At 38.2% G+C, this 20,995-nt stretch overlaps 1 protein-coding gene across 1 annotated transcript in view; it reads right to left on the bottom strand.

The window, feature by feature from the left end:
• The window catches only part of SUSD1 (sushi domain containing 1), a gene marked incomplete at its 5' end in the record, with an annotated part of 42,309 nt that overhangs the window by 7,675 nt on the left and 13,639 nt on the right, over nucleotides 1-20,995 (bottom strand). Inside the window, 6 exons of the mRNA XM_025896465.1 lie at nucleotides 1,348-1,603; nucleotides 2,695-2,788; nucleotides 14,871-15,057; nucleotides 16,171-16,265; nucleotides 17,223-17,412; nucleotides 18,879-18,973. Of these exons, the coding sequence (XP_025752250.1) occupies nucleotides 1,348-1,603; nucleotides 2,695-2,788; nucleotides 14,871-15,057; nucleotides 16,171-16,265; nucleotides 17,223-17,412; nucleotides 18,879-18,973 (917 nt within the window). The remainder of the gene's footprint in view (nucleotides 1-1,347; nucleotides 1,604-2,694; nucleotides 2,789-14,870; nucleotides 15,058-16,170; nucleotides 16,266-17,222; nucleotides 17,413-18,878; nucleotides 18,974-20,995) is intronic.

The raw sequence follows: 20,995 nt of genomic DNA, 5'->3' as shown, positions 1-20,995 counted from the left end.
ACAAAAGGAAAAATACCCCACTATCAGAAAATACTGAAGGGAAAGAGCTAGGGAAACCAAAGCATAAAACCCAAGGATAAATGAACTAAGTTCAAGGATGTATTTAGCAGTGCTTATAGAGGCCAAACTTTTATACATTTGACTGATAAACAATTCTGCTCCACAGAGTAAATTTCTCTAAAAAATACAGTTCATTGTCCAAATTCCAGGATATTTTGGGCTAACTTATTTATGAACTGAAATGCCTTCTTTTGTCATTTCCCTACTTTTTCCTCTCACACAATCAATTAAAAGTTTATGACAAACAGACTTACATCATGATCAGAAACCACTTCACCTGTGCTATACGAAAACTTCTCAGTCTATTGTTAAAGTAGATACTATACAAAACATGTGCTGTACAGGTCAGCAGATACCAGAAACACCTTACTACATGCACTTCTTTTATTTCACTCAGTTTGGACTGAGGCCATTACATTTCTTAACAAAAGCTGTCTTAACTTACTGAGATTCATGTGTAGGCTTCCAAATAAGTGACTCACAGATCAGTTTTTGCACACTTCCTTGTTTTTTGCTGTATAAACAAAGCCCTAAAAACTCTATTTTAATTTGCTTCAGATAGCAAGGTGAGGCAGTGTTAAGGTGGTTTTTTTCTTTATTAGGGATTAGTTAGTTCAGTTTTTATATTTGACATTCAGGAACTGTATTGCACATAAAGAGTTATCACCTGCTCCATGTGAGAAGAACTTCCTACTGTTGGAAGCTATATTATAAAAGAATTAAAAACTGCTGACCCCTGAGATAGATACAAATAGAAAACTAGATCAGGTGTACATGTTAGAAACTTTTTGTTTCTAATTGAAAATGCATATTTACTTTAAAATTATAAAAACCTTAATGCTAGTAATATAATTTTTTCCAAAAAGCTTTCCCAGTGGAGCTGGAGTTTGTCCACATCATTTGGAGAACTGGAATATTTTGTTATAAAACACTGGATTAAAAATTAAAATGGGTGAAGGAGTAGTTTTTAAATTGTCATACTAATCTGTATCACTAAATTCTGGCCCAATAAAGACACCCTCAATTACTGAGGGCAGTGATGGTCCTTCATTTTTACTAATTTTCTGTTTGTCTTTTGACATCCAGAATTGCTTCAACATTAAAATGACATAAATATCTGTAAGGAATTACAAGAGATATTTAAAGAGCTTCAGATTTAATCTAATTAAGTCAACTAACAGATCCTTGGAGCATCATAAAAAATCTAACATATTAAAATTTTCCTCTTTTTCCCCAGCAACATTTCATTCAACAGGTGTAAAGAAGAGGTTTTAAAATATCCATTACCTTATTCCACTCACTTATTATTCTCAAAAAAACACAATACTCTTCTCCCAGCTTTAAAGGAGCATTATAAAACTTCCCGTAGTAATGTCTGTCTCCAAGAGCAATTGACATGTTATCAGCAACATCTTTCGCCCGAAATTCAGCTGCCACATATCCTTTAACATCAGTGGTGTTACTAAAGAAAGTTGCAGTAGCAAAGGAGTCACAAATAAAAGTGCTTTGCAAACCCAGAGGAAGCACAATCACTTGATACAGACTAGAGTGGAAAAAAAAAAATTAAATATTAGCCCCTACTTCAATGAACAAAGCATCAGACATTCATTAATTCATATTGTCTTTTCTATTTGTAGCCTCTTAACTGTTCTTTATTATCAATGTCCAATATGAACACTTCTTATACTAAAATATTTCTGTGTGTGTTCCACTGCATTTTGAACCAAAAGTACTGAATGCACAGCTTAGAGCTCCTCATGACATGCACATTAACGTTACATGTTTATTTATGTTCAGAAGAACATCAAACTGAGATATTTCAGGCTATCTCCCCCTCCTCCTCTCATCAAAGTTCACTATGAAATAAGACACAGTTTGCCTCTGAAAATGATTTGTAAGTTCCCAGAAACAAGACTTTTTCTATTGAGAGGACAGGTACCATTTGTAAAAAAATAAATAAAATCTGTCTTCAGACCTCTCAAAACAATGTTTAGTCTGCGGTATCCAATGACAGCAGGGCTATTTATTAGGGTTTTTAAACTAGACATTTCCTGAAACATTATTGACTTTCAAATATCTTCTAATTCATTGTAATATTGAATTATGATTACCATTCCCTTCTATCACCAACAGCACTTAGTAAGGGATAAATCCTTTTTCTCTAGAAATATATTTTGCTTGTAATAAACTAACATGAAAACACTACTTCAGAACATGCATAAATTCTGAAATTGTTATTCACTATTTATTCTGGCTCTTAGGGGAAAAAAAAGGGAATTGGCTGCATGAGTTTGTTGGAAAAGGAAAATCACATGAGTAGAGGTGTGTTTGGAGCCATCAATAAAGATTTACTGCAACCTCACTGTGGATAAAGGGAAAAGAAAAACAAAACAGAACAAAACCACAAAGCCAACTGTGGAAACTCACAATTATCAGAACCAGATTTTGTTCCAGAAAACAGAGAGGAGTCTGAAGCAAATACTACCTTGCTAAGAGAGGAGAAACTATGAGTTACAGCACAAATTTTCTCCCATTGCTAACAAAAACAATCCAGGCCTCAGAAACAGTTCCAATCTGTTATTAATATAAATCTGCAGAATGTTTTTTGAAAGGGTGAAGAGCACACAGACAAACCTGATCGGTCCATTCTGATCTTCTGCTTTCCGGAGTCTAAGCAAAGGTGCAGAACCTTTTACTGCAACAAATTCTACATCTGGGAAAGGGGGATCTAAAAAAGTAAACAAATACCAGTACTTCAGAGAGGTTTTAGAAATATTTTGGGCATAAGGGTTCTCAGCTATTCTCTCCCCCAGAAGTTCCTTGTTCATTGAGTCTTAAACCCCTGACAGACAAAGCCTGCAGGCAAATTAAAACTGGTCAAGTAAAACACAGAGCAAATACGAGCATGATGGCCTGGCAGCCCCAACTCAGAGCCCTGCACTGAAGTATATCTGCTGCTATCTAGGGAAAACAGAGGTGCCCAAAAATGACGGTAGACTTGGAAGAAGCAGTATTATTTATTAGACTATCTGAAACGGCCAAGGAGAAGACAAATACGAAACTCTGGGCACAGAACCCACTGCAAGAAACATAATGGTATGAAAAAAGGAGAATTTGGTAGCACCGAAAGCACTGGCTAGAAGGCAACTTCCTTAGTAACTTCCTCACAGTCAGCTAGCAATATCCAGCCCCCTAAATTGGATTTCAATATCGGTACAGAGCTCTAATCTGTGTCAGTGGGAATTTGAATCAAGGCCAACACTGAACAACTACTTCTCCCTCTAATTTCAATGGCAATGATGACAGCTGCACACTGATATGGAAATTACCACTACTAGCCTGAAAGCAAAAAGGAAAACAGCTTCAGTGTGCACAACCAAGGGCACAGAGTGTGAAGAATGGATACTATCGACCCCAGAAGGTTGAAAGAACTTGTACAGATATTTCCAGATATGGCTAGGCTTTCTGAACACCAGCATATCAGGCTGCTGATGTGATATCTAATTAAAGAGTAAGAAATGCAGTGCTTATGCACAGAAAAACAGGATTTTAGAGCTAGAAAGATGTCATGGAGAGAACCAAAAGAAAAGCAATGCAGATCTGCCAAAGTTACATCAGGCAAAATCTCTCTGAAATGCATGGATTTTTCAAACAGCTGGAATACAGATAGGTGTACATATGTTTGAAGTATAGAAAATCATTCATTTTGCAGGAGAAAATGAGGTTTGTTAAAAGAACTGTCAAGAGGGCAAATAACTGCTAAATAGGGAGCTAGAAACATCATGTTGAAAGCAGTAGTACTGGGGTGCAGAAAGGTTATTAAAGGAGTTCTTTCAAGGCTAAAAGGAAGTACTAAGTCTGGCATTTTGTTAACAATCACCGTGCAAAATCCTAGTGCATACAGATTAATTTTGCTGCTCAATGCTAGAAATAGAGAGACATTACACAAGAAGAATTGCATCACCTTTACAACTATTGTTTTGCAAAAATAAGATTAAATTCATCCATTTAAAGTATAAGGTGATACACCTGGGCCTACTAATAAGAATTTATACTACATATTCTAATTTCCTTTGAGTAGTAGGAAGGGCATATTAGTACATCTCAGAATGAGTGTTAGTCACCAAAATGACAACAGAAAGAAAAGAAAGGCTGCTCTAAAAAGCATAAGAAACAGGTTTACATAACACTAGAATAGTGCCACCAAAGGTACTCAAGGCTCAGGTGCGACCACTTTAGTGTCTGAAGTTCCAATCATTAGTGCTACAGAGCTCTGAGAAACAAGTGCACAGGATACAAGGAAGACATGGACAAAGAAGAAGTTGTCTTACATGAGGTAACCAAAATCTCAAGTTCATATATTTTGTAACCTATGAAGAGGAAATTTGAAAGCTTACGTGATCTCTGCTTTATTCAGAAATGAATGAAACAGGGGAAGGGATACAACTTAAGCACAGTATGCCCAAAATAAAGCTAACAGGCCAGAAAAGCATCCCCAGCTAGAAAAAGACCTACCTTACCCTTGACAAAAATCACCCCCAAGAGAACCTCCTAAAAGCTTACCTAGCCAAACAGACTGCTTTGGTAATTCTCTTTACCATGTTCTTTTCAAAACCAGGCTATGGGTGAACTACCAGAGAAGAAACCAGCTACAAATGTTTAGGATTGAAATGAGAATAAGATTTATATAGTGGTCTACAGCTTCCTCACAAGAGAAAGCAGAGAGGCAGGCACTGATATCTTCTCTCCAGTGACCAGCAACAGGATCAGAGGGAATGGCATGAAGATGTGTCAGGAGAGGTTTAGGTTGGATATTAGGAAGACATTCACCAGAGGGTGGCTGGGCAGTGGAACAGGCTCCCTGGGGAAGTGGTCACAGCACCAAGCCTGACAGAGTTCAAGAAATGTTTGGACAGTGCTCTCAGGCACATGGTGTGATTCTCAGGGCTGTTCTGTGCAGGGCCAGGAGTTGGACTTTGATGACCCTTATGGGTCCCTTCCAACTCAGCATACTCTGTGATTCTACGAAAACTGAGAGTTTTCTGAGTTTTCTGAGTTTTCTGAGTTTTCTGCATGGCTGCTTGTAAGAACAGGAAATGGTCTTTGCATCAGGTCTTTTCAATACCTCTGCAACTGCAGATATTGCAATATGTACAGAGAGAATTTCTATCCGAACAAAATAAATGAACAAATGACATTTGACAGCCAATCTTTTTGTCCTTTGTACATTGCAAACTTAAGAAAACATAACTTAAGAGCCATAAATTCTCTGTTAATTTCAGTGGTTCCTCAGCACAGACATTGTCAACAGACAGAGTGACAGGAAGATATATATGTCAGAGTAGATTCATCTGGTATATTTCTTGTATCTTCCTTTCCTTTGGCATTCAGGATCACCAGGAGACACTACTAATTTCTCTTAAGAATTTTTCAATTTCCAAGAAAAACTTGTGAATTTCTTATTTAATGCCAGATAGAATGTGCATTGCATGCAGCAGTTTTGCATCATTTTTCCAGATAAGCAGCACAAGGGGAAATGGGACAAAAAGATGCTGACTAAGGTCATAACAATTACTTTTTAAATTTTCTATAATTTGACAGGAAAATGCAAATCATGAAAATAAACAGTCATCCAGCACTGACAGCCCTAGCAAGTGGGTAAAAGAGAGCAAAATCTGGAAAAACACATAGTACTTTTAAAGGTTGGAGTCTTTTGCCATATTTAGTTTCTAGTAAGAAATACTAATTATTACATATACAGAAGACAAAGTGCCTGTTTTAATAAGAAAAGTGAACAGCGTGCAACAATGTAAAGGAGTAATAATAATAATAGTAATAATAATAATAATAATAATAATAATAATAATAATAATAATTGAAAGCAATAGATTTCATTTTTGCTTCACTGACCAGAAAATAAACTCTGAAGGAGTTATTCCATCTGCAGTATTTGTCCAGTATGACTTTTTTAATAAAAAAAGAACCTTTCCAAAAATTTAACATTTAAAAATAAAATTAAAAAAAAAAGTCTGCTGGGAGGTCATCATAATAACAGGTTTAAAAATCCACACAGAAAAAATACTGACTTAACACCACCTAGAGCAGGTAAGGGAAGGGGGGAGTGCTACAGAGGTGAGGATTTGCAGTAGGTGGGCTGAGAGAAGAAAGCAAGACCCTCCAGTCTGTTCAGGTGCTGTTAGCACCTTGCCTTTCTTGAAGTTTTTTTTTTTAACTTTTCACCAGTAAAACAGACTAAAATATCTGTAGCAGCACCAGGAAAAGAGAGAAGAACACAGCAAAAAATGCAAGTTTATCCAGAGACAGTCCCACTCTAAGCACTTCCTTGTCATAGCAGTGCTATGCTGATAACACTTGAACGTTCCATACACAGGCTAATTTTCTATAAGAAGAATCCATCTGGTAATTCTTCCTCTGAACCTGAAGGCAAGCTACAAGAAAGAAGGCATATGACAGGAAGTGCCTGTGAGTGCAGCAGCACAGAGAAACACCGCAGGCCTGGACCAAAAGCCTGCTTGGTGTTATACTGTAATCATGCTTTTCAGAAAAAGCACGTTGGAAGCAGTTCACTGTTAGTTATAATGAAACCACTTCACATTAGAAGAGCTAAATTTTTTCTTTACTCCTAGAAATGAGCTGTTTACTTCTTGTTTAAAGCCCTAATTAATGCCTATACTGCTTGCTGCTGAGGACTGCACAAGCAAACCACTGCAATAAAAGGAATACATGAACTTTCGGGACACTCTCCAGGAGTGGTAACAGGAACATTTAATGCCTTTCCTGTCACATGATCTTTTGTACAGCTCTGAAGCAGTAACTCTGGGACAACACTGTGCTACTAACCTTTGGATATGTAATACAGGCAAGAAAGGCTGTAAGTTGCCCATACAGTCACATCAAAAATGAATGCACAAATCCATTTCTATCCCACACTATATATGGATATGCATAATGCCAGTTAAACTGAATATAACTTGTTGAAAGACCTTTTCTTGGTGCCAGTACAGCCCTCTTTACAGCTTCCCTGCATCATTTTACGGTATTGACAAAGCTTTAAAAATAATGATGGAATTGAACCACAAAGTCCAAAACCACATGGCAACTCTTCACTGAAACTGACAGTCCAGAGAAGTCAAATCAAAGACTCCTCTTAAAGCCAGGTTTTAACTAAAACAACCCTTTGCTGAAATAAGACCATTTTCATGACTCTAATTTCTTGTAAACAAGGGATTTTTTTCATGGTTATTTGAGGGCTTTACATCCAAAAGGTTTTTACTGAATTTTAAAACAAGGAAGTCAAAAACACGGCTATTAAAATAAAATAAAAAAATATGGTTGAGATATTGGTACAATAGAAAAAGTTGTTTATCATTTGTATAAGTGTCTGAAGAGTAAATAAGTTTAATGTACATATTAAATATAATTTTTTCAATAGAGAGTGAAAAGAGATTTTTGACTTAAGAGAAAAACATTATTTAAAGAAGGGAAGGAAAGAACGTGGATGAATAAATCAAGACCACATCTACAGAAAAAGATCATTTAAATCTTCCTTAAGGAGTGGTCATTTCTGGAAATCCCACTCATGTGATTCCCTTTACTGACTGAGGTCTTTGTTTTCCTGATCTGTGACTGAATGTCACACCATCCTGTTCATCATCAGAAAGGTATGAGTTCAATGAGGCAGACAGTAAAAAAGGACTAGTGCCCAGTGACGTGTCACCAGCCAGGCCAGCTCTGCTTGCAGTGGTGTGCTTGGCCTCCTATGAGTTTGGCTCCTGCACTGGGAGAGCCTGAGCTCTGCTGCACAAATAGTCCTTTCTCTTAGGCAAAATACTGGCAGGGGGCAGGATGTCTCTGAAGGAAAATGATCCTAGGCAAGGAAGGAAAGACGAAAGCAAGGAGACGTGGTTTAGGGGACCCTGGCTGGTACCTCTCAGTCTTGAACATATCAGCAAGTGACCTGCCCCACACCCACAAGTGAGTGTAATTCACAGCCACAAAACAGACAAGGAACCAGCTTGTGCCTCGTCAGGTGTTTCTGTGTCAGAGCCAGGGCCTGAAGGGGCCCTGCTTCGGGCTGCAGAGCACCCCTGGGCCAGGTGCTCTGTAGGGAAATTCACCCACATCTCACCCCTATTGTACGGACAGCTTCCAGGTTGCATTACAGTCATCTGCCTTTGCTGCCATGTGTGCAGCTGATCCAGCCTGTCCCATATCTCCTGGCTCACCTCTACCTGAACATTTCTTATGGTTCGTCATCTGCTGTCAGCTGCTCTGGTTTTTCCTGTGGCACCTTTCCCTTGTGATTTCTAGGAGCAAAAATCTAACATAGAAAACACAGTGTAGGAAACACTTGAGTGTTCCCTCCTGGAATAGTTCTGCAGACCCAGGGGGAGGTGTTCAGGCTGTGGCTGCAGAATGGGGGACAAGCAGCAAGGGGTACACCTGGCAGTAAGCTAGACACAAAGGCAAATGTGCTGGTAAGATCTAGAGACATGGGAAGTGCAACAATTGCCCAGCTATTCCTTTCCTGCTGAGGATTCAAAACCTAGCTCTGCTCCTCTGTCCTGAGAAACAACAAAGTTCAAAGCTTCCTGTGTGAATATCAGATTTTAGAATGAGGCAAAGTGTAAACAGAAAGTGTTTCCTTGCTTCCTCACAAAAGAGGAGAGGTGTATGTTTAATAGATGTATTATTATTCTTAACTGCTTTAACTAGCCTTGTTCTGTTCCACATTTAATGTTTAAAACAACACAAGGCAGCACTATCAGCAGCCTAGCCAAACAGAAAGTGTAACTTTAAGCAGCTTAGCTTTAGTAAACTACTGGCATACACACAGCTAAATGACACCAAGCTGGATGGAGTAGTTGACATGCCTGAGAGATGGGATACCATCCAGAGAGACCTGGTCAAGCTCAAGAAATGGGCCCATGGGAACCTCATTAGGTTTAACAAGACCAAGTGCAAGTTGCTGCACCTGGGCAGGAACACAGGCTGGGTGGAGGACGGACTGAGAGGAGCCCTGAGGAGAAGGACTTCGGAGTGCTGGTGGATGAGAAGTTCAACATGACCTGCACTCACAGTCCAGAAAGCCAACTGTGTCCTGTGCTACCTCCAACAAAGTGGGGCCAACAGGATAAGGGGATTGTTTCCTTCTAGTCTGCTCTTGTGAGACTCCACCCGAACTGCTGCATCCAGTTCTGGGCTCCTCAGCACAGGAAAGAAGTGGACCTGTTGGAGGAGGTTCAGAGAAGGGCCACAAAAATGATCAGAGAGACAAACACCTCTCCTTTGAGGAAAGGCTGAAATAGCTGGGGTTGCGCAGTCTGGAGAAGAGAAGGCTCCAGATGGACCTTACTGTGCCCTTTCAGTACTTGAGGCGGCTGCCTAGAAAGACAGGGAAAGACTTTTTAGGGTCTGTTTTGAAAACACAAGGCATAATAGTTTTAATTTAAGAGGGTAGATTCAGACTAGATAGTAAGGGAGAAATTTTTTACACTGAGGGTGGTAAAATACTGGAAGAGGTGTCCCAGAGGGGTAGTCAATGTGCCACACCTTGAACCATTTAAGATTAGGTTGGACAGGGCTCTGAAGAACCTGATCGGACTGTAAGGGGGTTGGAGTAAATGACCTTTATAGGTCCCTTCCAACCCAACCTGTCCTATGATTCTGTGATTGTATCTTAAAATGGAAATACTAACAGTGTGTATGTATGACCTTTTCTCGTATAAATTCATAGCTGAACAGGATTTACAATCTATATTCCTCCCACACACAGCCTGTTCTTGTATTGGTTTGTTTCCATTTTGCATTTCATTCATTTCATTTTCGCTATAAATTTGTAATGTACCAGGCCTTTACTAAAGAGGCCCCAGTTCGTACAGATGGAAAAGACTAAAAAGGCAGAGTTTTATTTCACTTGTAAAGCACTGGCTTTAAAGCACAGGCTGTGTGTCGCTGATATCAATTGCTTTGTAAACGGAATGAGAGAACTGTTCAGAATTATTATGACTTCACAGATACGTATGAAAAATTCTTGCTATGAAGGAGCTCAGAAAAATGGTAGAGAAGTGGAGTTCATATGAACTTAAATACCACGCATTTGAATAGTCTGTGCATAAAAATACAAAGCACATACATATGTATAAAAGTGTTTACATGACTGGCATCCCCTCCCTACTTTAAAAACAAAAGAAATCACGCTCAGGTTTTCATCACTCCCCTTTCCCCATTACATAAATCAGAAACTCCCGTCTTTGCAATTCTTGTGCTCTGAAGGTGCACACTTTAATTCTTCCAGATTCTCCAGATCTCCAGATTTTCTCTCTGGAGGACGTGATGGGCTATCACAGTAAGAGCTGTCAGATTACCACAGCTCCAACTGTCTTTCACTTCCTCACTGGAAAGTAGGTTTTGGGGTTTCCCTCCTTTTCCAGACCTTGAAGAATTCCCCTTATGAAAGAATAAGTGCAAGTCTTTTCCATCATACAGTAGAGCAGAACAATAGTCTATCTTTTATGTGTGCGTGGGCAGGTGAACAAATCACATCACAATCTGATTGCTAATGCAATGTATTTTCCATATACAAACACAAAAGTGCAGAGCTCTAGAAGATTATACTTCATTTCTGATGAAATACCTTCTTCTAATTCAAGTCACTTTCTAGGCTCTCTGCTTGTGTGTCTACATTCTGACTGAAGTGTTCATAGAGAGGGATGATACACAAGCAAGAGTATGTGGCCTGCAAAAAGAATATCAGCTGAGAAACACAGGAAGTACTAAAACCGTCTGAGGAATAGACTCAAGGTCAAGCCTACTCAAACCCACTGAAAAGCACACATACAAATACGCAAGAAATTGTGTGAATAGTATGCACTGAACAAACTCAAAATACACCTTGATTCTAAGCAGAAAACTGAGAAGAGGAAGAGCAATGAGAAACCGTTAGTCAATCTAATATGAATTATTTTAGAGGAAGGAAATAAATTTGGTAATTCAGGCACAAAAAAATCTTTTCTGTCTTACCATTTCTTAAGTCATAGAATCATAGAATCATAGAATCATAGAATAGATTGGGTTGGAGAAGACCTCCAAGATCATCAAGTCCAACCCCTGAACCAACTCCAATTACTATATCATGGCACTAAGGGCCACGTCCAATCTCTTTTTAAAAACCTCCAGGGATGGTGAATCCACCACCTCTCTGGGTAGGCCGTCCCAGTGCCTGATAACCCTCTCTGTAAAGAATTTCTTCCTAACATCTAACCTAAACCTCTCCTGGCAGAGCTTGAGCCCATGTCCCCTTGTCCTATTGTTGGTTGCCTGGGAGAAGAGACCAACCCCCCCCGCCTGGCTACAACCTCTCTTCAGGTAGTTGAAGAGAGTGATGAGGTCGCCTCTAAGCCTTCTCTTCTCCAGACTAAACAACCCCAGCTCCCTCAGCCTCTCCTCATAGGACTTGTGCTCAAGTCCCTTCACCAGCCTCGTTGCTCTTCTCTGGACCCGCTCCAGCACCTCAATATCCTTCCTGAACTGAGGGATCCAGAGCTGAACACAATACTCAAGGTGTGGCCTCACCAATGCAGAGTACAGGGGAAGGATCACTTCCCTGCTCCTGCTGGCCACAGCAGTCATAGTGGTCTGCTCTAAACCAAAAAAAAGACCAGCCAGATTCTGTAAATATTTAGGCGTTCATGAACTTTCCAAAGACCACAGTTTTGTCATATCCTTCATAAAAAATCTACGCAAAGCAAAGTTCACAGATTCAAACATCAGTAGAATTTTAATGTGGCTCAACTGAAGAAATTACTCCTATTTAGAACATTAAAAGTGAAAGTAAAAAAGACTTAGCACTTTCTCTATTATTCTGCTTTTCAAACACTGGAAAAGTGGTTGCAAAAGTTCAATCATCTTACATTATACGAAAACAGGTAGCGAAATTAAGAACAATGCCTTGTCCGAGCATGTCTTAATAAATGATATTCCAAAAGGAAAATGAACAGAGCCATGTGTAAGTAGTGTAATTGCACATATGCCCACAAGATGCTCCTTTTCTTCTCTGGAAACAGACACAAAATCCCTTCTTGCTTAAAAGACAATCTTGCTACCATCTTTTTCACAACTACAATATAATCGCTGCCTAATTATTTTTCATAATTGACTCAATTTCCTACTTCAGGTAAACTGGTCGTGAGAGTTTCTCCGAAGTAAGAAGGGCAACATAAAAGACTGTGCAAGATGCCTGTTACTGGACATACGAATGGATCACAATTTCAACGATCCATGAAGCATTTGATAGACTGCATTTACCATTCACGATGTGATGAGCAAACTCAACTTTGTGTTCAGTACAGAACTACTTTTTTAGAGGTTGCTACTTGCCAGGGAGAAAAGTGGGATTTTAAGTCCTGAGTTCTTGGTTTTTTTTATTTAGAAATACTACGGACATAAAATATCCTCATTCATGAGGTACACATATATAGATATTCAGGACAAAGAAGCAACTTTCATAACATGGATTTACAAATCTTATTTTTTTGAAAAAACACCCAAATTTATTGCTAGCATACATAATACTTACTGTATTCTGCAACAGTCTAAAAGTTTACAGAGATTACTATCCTTGTCAGGAAATCTAGTCTGTAAGGCAGTGATCATCTGCCAGATGATCAGAAGAGACAGTCTGGGACATGTCTCTTCATACCAGTTGAAACACCACAGTTAAGATTTCCCAAACTCTCAAAATGTAGGAGGTGTGTGAAAGTCAAGGAGACACAACACCTGGATTTGCCCCTAGCTGTGGAAACAGGCCAACTAACCATGCACTTGTTAAAGGATGGCATATGAAACCTTAAACAACTAATGAGGCCATAAACAGTAAAATACTTCTGTAAATTTCTGTTTCCTTAGAGCCTCTGCGCTTAAGACATGTCTTGCATTTTCATGGTACCATCTGGTTTTACTACATACAGGACTACAAAATAACTGGACAAATGAAGAAGAAAATTATACATCTACCTCTAAAATTATAAATAGCTTTTATATAAATTAAGTTGCTTTTATAGACAATACAATTCCAAAGGTCAAAGGTACACTGCCAGAAGAATAACTTCAAATGTGTCTTTTTCATCTCAGATGAGACAGCAACACATTTAACATCTTATTTAAATTCTCATTATTTGGTGGGTTTTGCAGCATGATTGCTGTTTGCTTTTTAATTTTCACTCGATTTCAACTGAAAAAAGACATACCTTTACTTTTTGGGTTCTGTTGAAAAAAAGCATAAGTGTTTGCATGGCACATTTTAGGTAAAGACTCCTAATATGACAGAGCAACACTACTTTTTACTGCTTACTGAAAAAAGTAACTACCAGATATAAAAAGGCTTGTGTAGTGGAATCTTCTTTCAAAATGGAAATGACCTAAATTTCATGCAAGGACCTTTCCTGGGGCTATGCATGTGCATTTGTGAAGCACTAACTCAGCAGAGAGGAAAATATACCAGCTGCCAAGACACAAATACCACTTCACACAGCACCTGCTGCAAAGTGTTCTCCAGAGCACTGCTGAGTAAGTGACCTGATGCAATCTGTAGAATTTAGGAAATATCACAGGATGAAAGAGTAAAGAGCTAACGACTGAGCTCATACTCTGAGTATATATTCAAAAATTACCTAAGTCAACAAAATTCTGAAACAACATACTAGTTTTTTTACAACTCACAGGCACTACTCATGGGCACAACAGTAAACTTGTGAAAATGAATTATCAGATCATTACCGTAAATTCATTAAAAAAAAATATCCAAGTCATTGTGTATCTAAACAGTAGCTTTAGAAAACGAGATGTTTTACCTTTCACGAAGCTTAAAACCGTCAGATTTATTATTAAAAATACAGTAACACTATCAATTTCAAAAATCCCCACAAATCCCCAGTTCTTCCTAAGCAGTCAGAAGAGAATTGCTTCCATCTAGTGGTTGAACAAAGTTACAGACACCAGGGAGCTCCCATGCTTCTTTCTTATTCCAACTCATGTTCCTGATGGGAAAGGTGATACCATCATCAAACGCTGCACTTCACACCGCAGCAGTAATAGCCTATCAGAGAGAGTCTGACAGTACAAGGAGGGTGCAAAACCATTCTAAACAAAAAAAATTGAGCTATGTTTCTTATCACAGCATTTAGTGCCATACGTCTCGCTGAATTGTGAAGCCGAGGCTCTCCCCACAGAACTGTATTTGCTCAAATGGCTTTTATGTTTTGTACTCTGCCAATCAGAGGCAAAGATGTCTGTCTGAGGTACTGGCAGGGCTCTCCATACCCTAAAATCCTTGCATATTTTAGTGTTATCTGTTGTCAAAAATTTGCAACAAACATGGGTAGAACCCTTCCCAAATCTTCATTCACGAAGCCTAGCCATGATGGTTGTCACAGATACCCATACAAAGTGCAGTTGTGCTATTAACTCTTACTGAAAAAGTGACTTAGGCTCTAACAGGGCAGAGGATTTAACCCAACTCTCCTAGATACCAATCTTGTGTCTAACTCACCAAACTATCTTTTCCCTGCTGTGCCAAAATGACATTTCAACACTCTGAACCCTCATTTCTCTCCCCCTTCTGCCACTAGACTGTAAGACCCTATAAAACCTGTGAAAACAAAGAATGAACAATTTTGAGCATGGAAAGAGTATTTTGGCAACCCACCATGTAACACTGAGATCAACAGTGCTAAGCCTCTTGCACCCACTAGGTGTTATTGGAAATATATAAAATAGATGACAGGACCTACCTGTAATTTGTGTTGTCATGGAAACGAGCAGTGAAAAATTCAAAGCTACCATGGAAATATTAACAGAGTAATTGGTGCCTGGCTGTAAATCAAAACAAACTTCAGGAGCTTTCTTGTGTGTGGTAAGTTCAAAGGTCATTTCATGAATGAAGTCCTTCTGATACCAACGCTGGCCTCGCACATGAAACTGTAATGAAACAATCACAGCATGTAAATTGCAGTATTTTAATATATTACTTGCATTCAGTCACCTCATGTTCTTAAGAAGAAGAAATAGCAGAACACATCAACAGAGTACCAAACCTTTTTGCACTGATAGTTACTCAAATTCCAAAGCTTCCAAAATTTGTCAGGAATTGCATTCCCTCTTGATCGGATCTGACATTGTCCTCGTTCTTTCACTTCTCCTCCAGTCTATCCTCTTTTTTATTAATATTGGAACTTCCTCAATCTGTATTTTCTGCTAACATATAGGTTTCCAGGAACAGTTCACTTTCATTGCAGTATACTCTCATGGTGAGTTATAAAAGTAATCTCACATAACCATCTCTCAGGTTGCAACCTGAGGATCAAGACAAAATCAAGCTATTTTGCCCCATGCCAAAATGCCAGCTACACCTCAGGATCTGTCTCAGACACCTATGTTTCCAGGCAAATTTACAGACCTATTGGGTCTTTTTTGTTTCAGTAGTCTGTTTTGTTTGTTTGTTTTGTTGTTGATTACTTAAATGATCATGAAGTCGTTAACTTTAGACCTCTGCTGATCAAATGATTTCTCTGTTAATGAAAACTAAAATGCTTGCTGTACTTTAATCAAGTGATAATTTTCCTTTAAATAGATCCCATGCCTTTAGATAACTTCTTAGTGCCTCCCAGCACAAGGAGACTTGAGACAACAGCAGGTGGCCAAGAGCCCTGGCAGAGACAGTTCATGTAGAAATTCCATGCTGGGATAAGAGGAGACTAAAGGCATATCACAAGGCAGAGGGAACTGACTCAGTGAAACTGGAATAGAGTTGTCTGAGGCCTGAACATGACAAACTTGAAAGTACAGATAAGGAATGCAAAATAAGAGTATAACATGGGAAAAATTAAGCAAGAATCAGGGGACTACAACAGAGCATGGCGGTTTCTTTCTTTTTTGAAGACTGCCATGCAAGATTACTCTCTGGGTTTTCACAAGACACATTATTATAATGAGGAACACTGCCAACAATGAGTGTTTGAAAAATTAGGTTTTTTCCACATAGGTGATTGATAAAAATTGTTTTCTAGATTCAAAACATAGAATATCACTTACTGAGTATCTGTCTTCCACATCAGTTTCTCTGACATTTCTCTGCCATTTCAAGCAGGTATCATTAAAAATTAATACATTATTGAAAGCTTCTTTTACTGCAGAGACAATTAAAAAAGAAATCAACTTATTATGAAAACGTTACCTTCTTCAACTTAATTGAATGCGAGGAACTGAAAATAAAATTTTTAAAAAAAGGTTTTTAATTTCGTTATCTTCTGAGATAAAGGTACAATCTCATTTCTATGTGAATGAACAAACACAGTAAATAAATCATGATTTCCAGAGAAAATGGCTTTTGGAAAAACCCAAGCACGCTATTCGGGAAATTTGTCCAGGCCTAGGAGGTTATAATTACAGAAAGATCCAAGGGTTCAGACCTTCTGACGTAAATAAAAGTATCATAGAACAATTTGTTGCCTTTTAGGAAACAGGAAGTGAGAAAGAGCATATTTGTGGATTCCAAAGGCAATTATTTCTCAAGGTCTGTCACACCAGAATTAGCATGTCAGAAGGCAAGTTTAAAGTTTCCATGACCAAAATACTACAGAAACCCTCTCAAGAACATTCCTTGCCTGAAAACTGTTAATCACTGGTAAACATAGGAGCATTGTCTATAATGCTGATATCACTGAGATTAGTATCACACAGCTAAACAACATGGAATTCTCCCACAGGCAGAGGATAATTTTTCAAGGCAAGAAATGGAAACCAGTAGGCAGTGTTCCATGGATTAAATTCTGGCACGTAGCCAGAAATGCCACAGAACCAATCCTGCCTCAACCAGAAGGCAAATCCCGAAAAAGCAGGTTTGCCAAATCTTTCCGTAGGGCACCTATACTGACACTGCTCTGTTTGCAATGGCCACAGTGAGCAGAAAGAAAAGCATTTTGCAGAAAAAGAGCATGCTGACAGTGGCTACATGTTTGTAGTCAGCATAAAGAATTACAAAGTCTAGAAAACAGTCCATTTTCCTGTCTGCTAGACTCAAATCAGTGAACTCTGCAGCACAGTAAGTTCTTTTATAAGCACAGAGAATACAAAACACAACCTACCCTTTGTCTGAACTGATACTGTAACTGAGACAGTGATGTTTTTGGAAGAGATGGTAGTAATATTCACCATGTAGTTACGGCCAGAGTTCAGCTCTAAACACACCTGTGGATTATCTTCACTTGTACTGATGTTAAACATCACATCTTCTGAGAACATATTCTCATCCCATCTTTGGCCTAGTATATGAAACTATTGGAACAAAAATGATAGTGCAATTAGTTGTGGCTATCCCAAATTCAAAATACTAGTTCATTTAATCCTACTAGTTCTTAAAGAGAATGTGGGGTTACATCTGTTTTAGAAGATCATTTCAAGCAAAAAAATAGGCTTTTGACTAAATGTTTTGGTGCTACAAGATGGATCTTTAATGTTTTCTGGCTGTTAAAGTTATTCCTATTTTTCCCTATATCTCTGCAACAAATAGAAGAATCTATTATGGAATCTAATCCAATCTATTAGCAATCTTTGGTGGACCCCGCAAATAACTCCTACACAAATAATAAGATGTAAACAAATACCGTTTCTTATTTATAGCACACAGATAGAAACTACATCTGCTTGTTACTTTCTTTCTTTTTTTCCAGTTTTCCCCCTTGCCCTACAGAAGCAGCAGAAAGACTGAATGCCAAACATGGATAAAAGACAATCTTTGCTAAGATTGTCCCAGTGCAGTGGAAAATAAATCTGTTGTTTGTATGACATGAAAGGACAGAAAAAACTTACCTACTTTGACTATTCTGAAGTGTCTTGCAGATAGCTGAGTTCAGGTAAGAGCATGTGCATAGAGCACATTATATCAGAGATCAACAGTTTGCCCATTACCACTGGGTACATAAAAACCAGTTTTGAACTGTTAGGGGAACTGGGAAGCTGTTTTTTCCATCTCAGCAGTCCTCAATAAAAGTATAGAAACTAAAAATATATTGGTTTATAACACAGGAGGAGAGAGATGACTTGTTTTCCAAAATTATTACCCAGTCTTTAAATGTATTTTCCACATTGAAGTACCTACCCTGGAGACCCTAAATAATCCCCTTTTTATTTTTTTCCTTATTTGTACATACTTAGAAAAACCCTCAAACCCCCAATAACATCCCAACATTTCTTGGGATGTTATTGCCAAAACATGGAAATTCTTATTACTTTTTTATTCTTATGCTTGTAGTTGGGGAGAAGAAAAACGTTGAGCCTTTTGAACAAGGCACATTATTTCAATATCCTCTGCATTTCTAAAACAAGTTACATCCAGTGTCTCTAAGTGATACACTTTTCACTTGAAATGCTTGGGTCACAGATAGGGACAGAGCCCAAGTTTTACAATGTTTTCTGTGGCAATTCGAGCTTAAGCTCTGCAACAGAATTCACTGACCCATAAACTTATGCTGAAACTTCTTACAGATTCAAGCAGGTGTTTAGGTGACTTACTGGAATGGGACTCCCAAGATTTTGAGTTTTGCGCCTAACTTTAAGATCTAATTTTTTTTCTTTCCTAACCCAGTCACCTGGGTTAGGTTTCTAGATGCTTCACTGGGAAGATCCAGACAAATTACAACACAAACAAAACCCACAAAACAAATCTCCACTGCTAGTTTAGCAGAATTAACCAGAACAAAGTTACTTCCAATCTCAAATACTTCAAATACTGCCCTACTTACTGTGTACATTTTCTGCACTCCCGGTCTTCCAGTTTTACTTTGCCACTTCACACATGTTTCATTGAATATGGACAAATTACTGAATAATTCCTCTTCTGTGAGCAAAAACATGAACACATAAGGAAAATCATTATTTCTCTTGCAAATCTTAAGTTTGGAACAACTGTTTATTTTTCATTTTTCTATGGTTTTTGTTTGTTCGTTTTTTTCCTAAACAGAAAAAAACAAACAAGGTAGGTACATGTTAGGAAGAAAGTCTTCTCTTAATTGTGTTGGCTCCTAAACTTAAAATAACAGGCTAAAGGAAGAAGCATGTTGTAAAATAATGACTGTGAAGTCTTTAAACACATAGCAAGGAGTACATAAACTGAACCATGACTTTTAAGAAAGCTTCTGTGGTAGATTGGAGAAGTTCCTACTTGTAGCTGAATCAATCTTTTGGTTCATTATTTATTTTGGTTGCTTTTTAAAACCTATTGAAATTTTTGCTTGCTTTTTTAATAAATAAAATTAAATCACACCATCACAGTAAAACACTTCTCAAACCAAACACTAGATTAAAAGAATTAAGCCCACAGAATAAAGCATATAGGAAGTACAGTTGTAGCAAGCAGAGATACATCCCTCAGCATACCTGTGTTAACTCACACACTTTTAAGAGTAGGCTTATGCCTTAGAGAAAGAGCACAGCCAGGAAGCTCAACTCATCCACTCTTTTTTTAGGCAGTTCTCTCACTGCTGTCATCAGACACAGTGCGGTTGCTCTCACATGACAAACATCCTCACAGAGCCAAGAACAAAGCTTCTTCTGATCACAGCTCAGATTGACAGTGAATGTATTTGCTCCTCTTTCACTCACCAGCCTTCAAATAGTCATTCCTTTGTCCTACTACCACATTTTATTATTACGTTTAATACACAACCAAGGTCTTACAAATCCAACCTCATCTAGATTCTAAGCTGAAAAGCCCCTATGGGCTGCTGAAAAATTGAAGGGAATTTATAGGACAGCAGTGGTAGATACTTTGAAATATTCATAAAACAGTTTGCATAATGCTCTGCTGCGAAAGCGAGCACAGACCAAGGCACTATTCCTCTGTATGTAAACTTCATTACCATCTCACAAGGTCCCCTTGTAGCACATGGGAATCAAGTTGTCATAAAATAAATTAATACATCAATAGTTTCTAACATACCTATTTGTAGGCAGTTATTTAGAACTAAAGTGCAATGTATTTTGAAGTACATTTTCTTTCCTTTTTTTGATTATTAATACTGCCATAAAACTGTTTTCTAATATTATACCCCTCTCCATATATGCAAAAAATAGATGCCTCACTAACTGGACCAATTTATCTCCCAACTAATTTTAACTCCTCTATTCCGCACTCATTAAATATGAAAACGTTGTTGAAAGCTTCCATGTCTCCAGAAGAGAAATGATTAATCTGCGTGTCCTCTAAAACAAATTTCCTTACAAATGGTTCTGTGATTAATTGCATCTAAGTGCTGCTTATAACTATTGTTATCTGTTTCACAGTACTGTCCAAAAACTGTAGTATAAGACTTCTCTACCAACACAGAGCAAAAGATTATGTTCAGTTGTTGTATCCTTTAAATGAGATGTTTTTTAGAAGACTAGATGACAAAAATCACTCACAGACAGAGGGAAAACATTTGCATATCCATGAGATCTGAATTAAAATGCATAACAAGGTGAGGGGGGTAGGGAGCAAGGAGGAATAATTTCCAAGATTGTTGAGCAAGAAAATCTGGAACTTGACTAATGAGTTTATAAAGCAAAATAAAGCAGCAAACAACAAAAGTGATCATGCTGGGTATTCAAGCAAGGAATTGCCTCCTTGGAAGGAAGAAAGCAGAACTAGTAGGGGTTTTTTTCCTGTAACTACATTAATTTTTTTGTCATGCTTTCTGAATTTTCAGGAGGACACAAAGAAGGAAAAGACCACCACATAATTACCATATGTTTACCATTCCTTCACAGAATAGCTGGCAGACTTTTTTTCAAAAGTTTTCATTTCACATCGGTGTGAGTGAAAGAGCATGAAAAGCTGTGCAGACCAAATACAACAAAATCTTGGGCTTCTGAAGAGACC

The sequence above is a fragment of the Manacus vitellinus genome, unplaced genomic scaffold (genome assembly GCF_001715985.3).
Source record: "Manacus vitellinus isolate BGI_N305 unplaced genomic scaffold, ASM171598v3 scaffold_9_pilon, whole genome shotgun sequence".
Taxonomy (NCBI): domain Eukaryota; kingdom Metazoa; phylum Chordata; class Aves; order Passeriformes; family Pipridae; genus Manacus; species Manacus vitellinus.
This window is presented reverse-complemented; position numbering and strand designations above follow the sequence as displayed.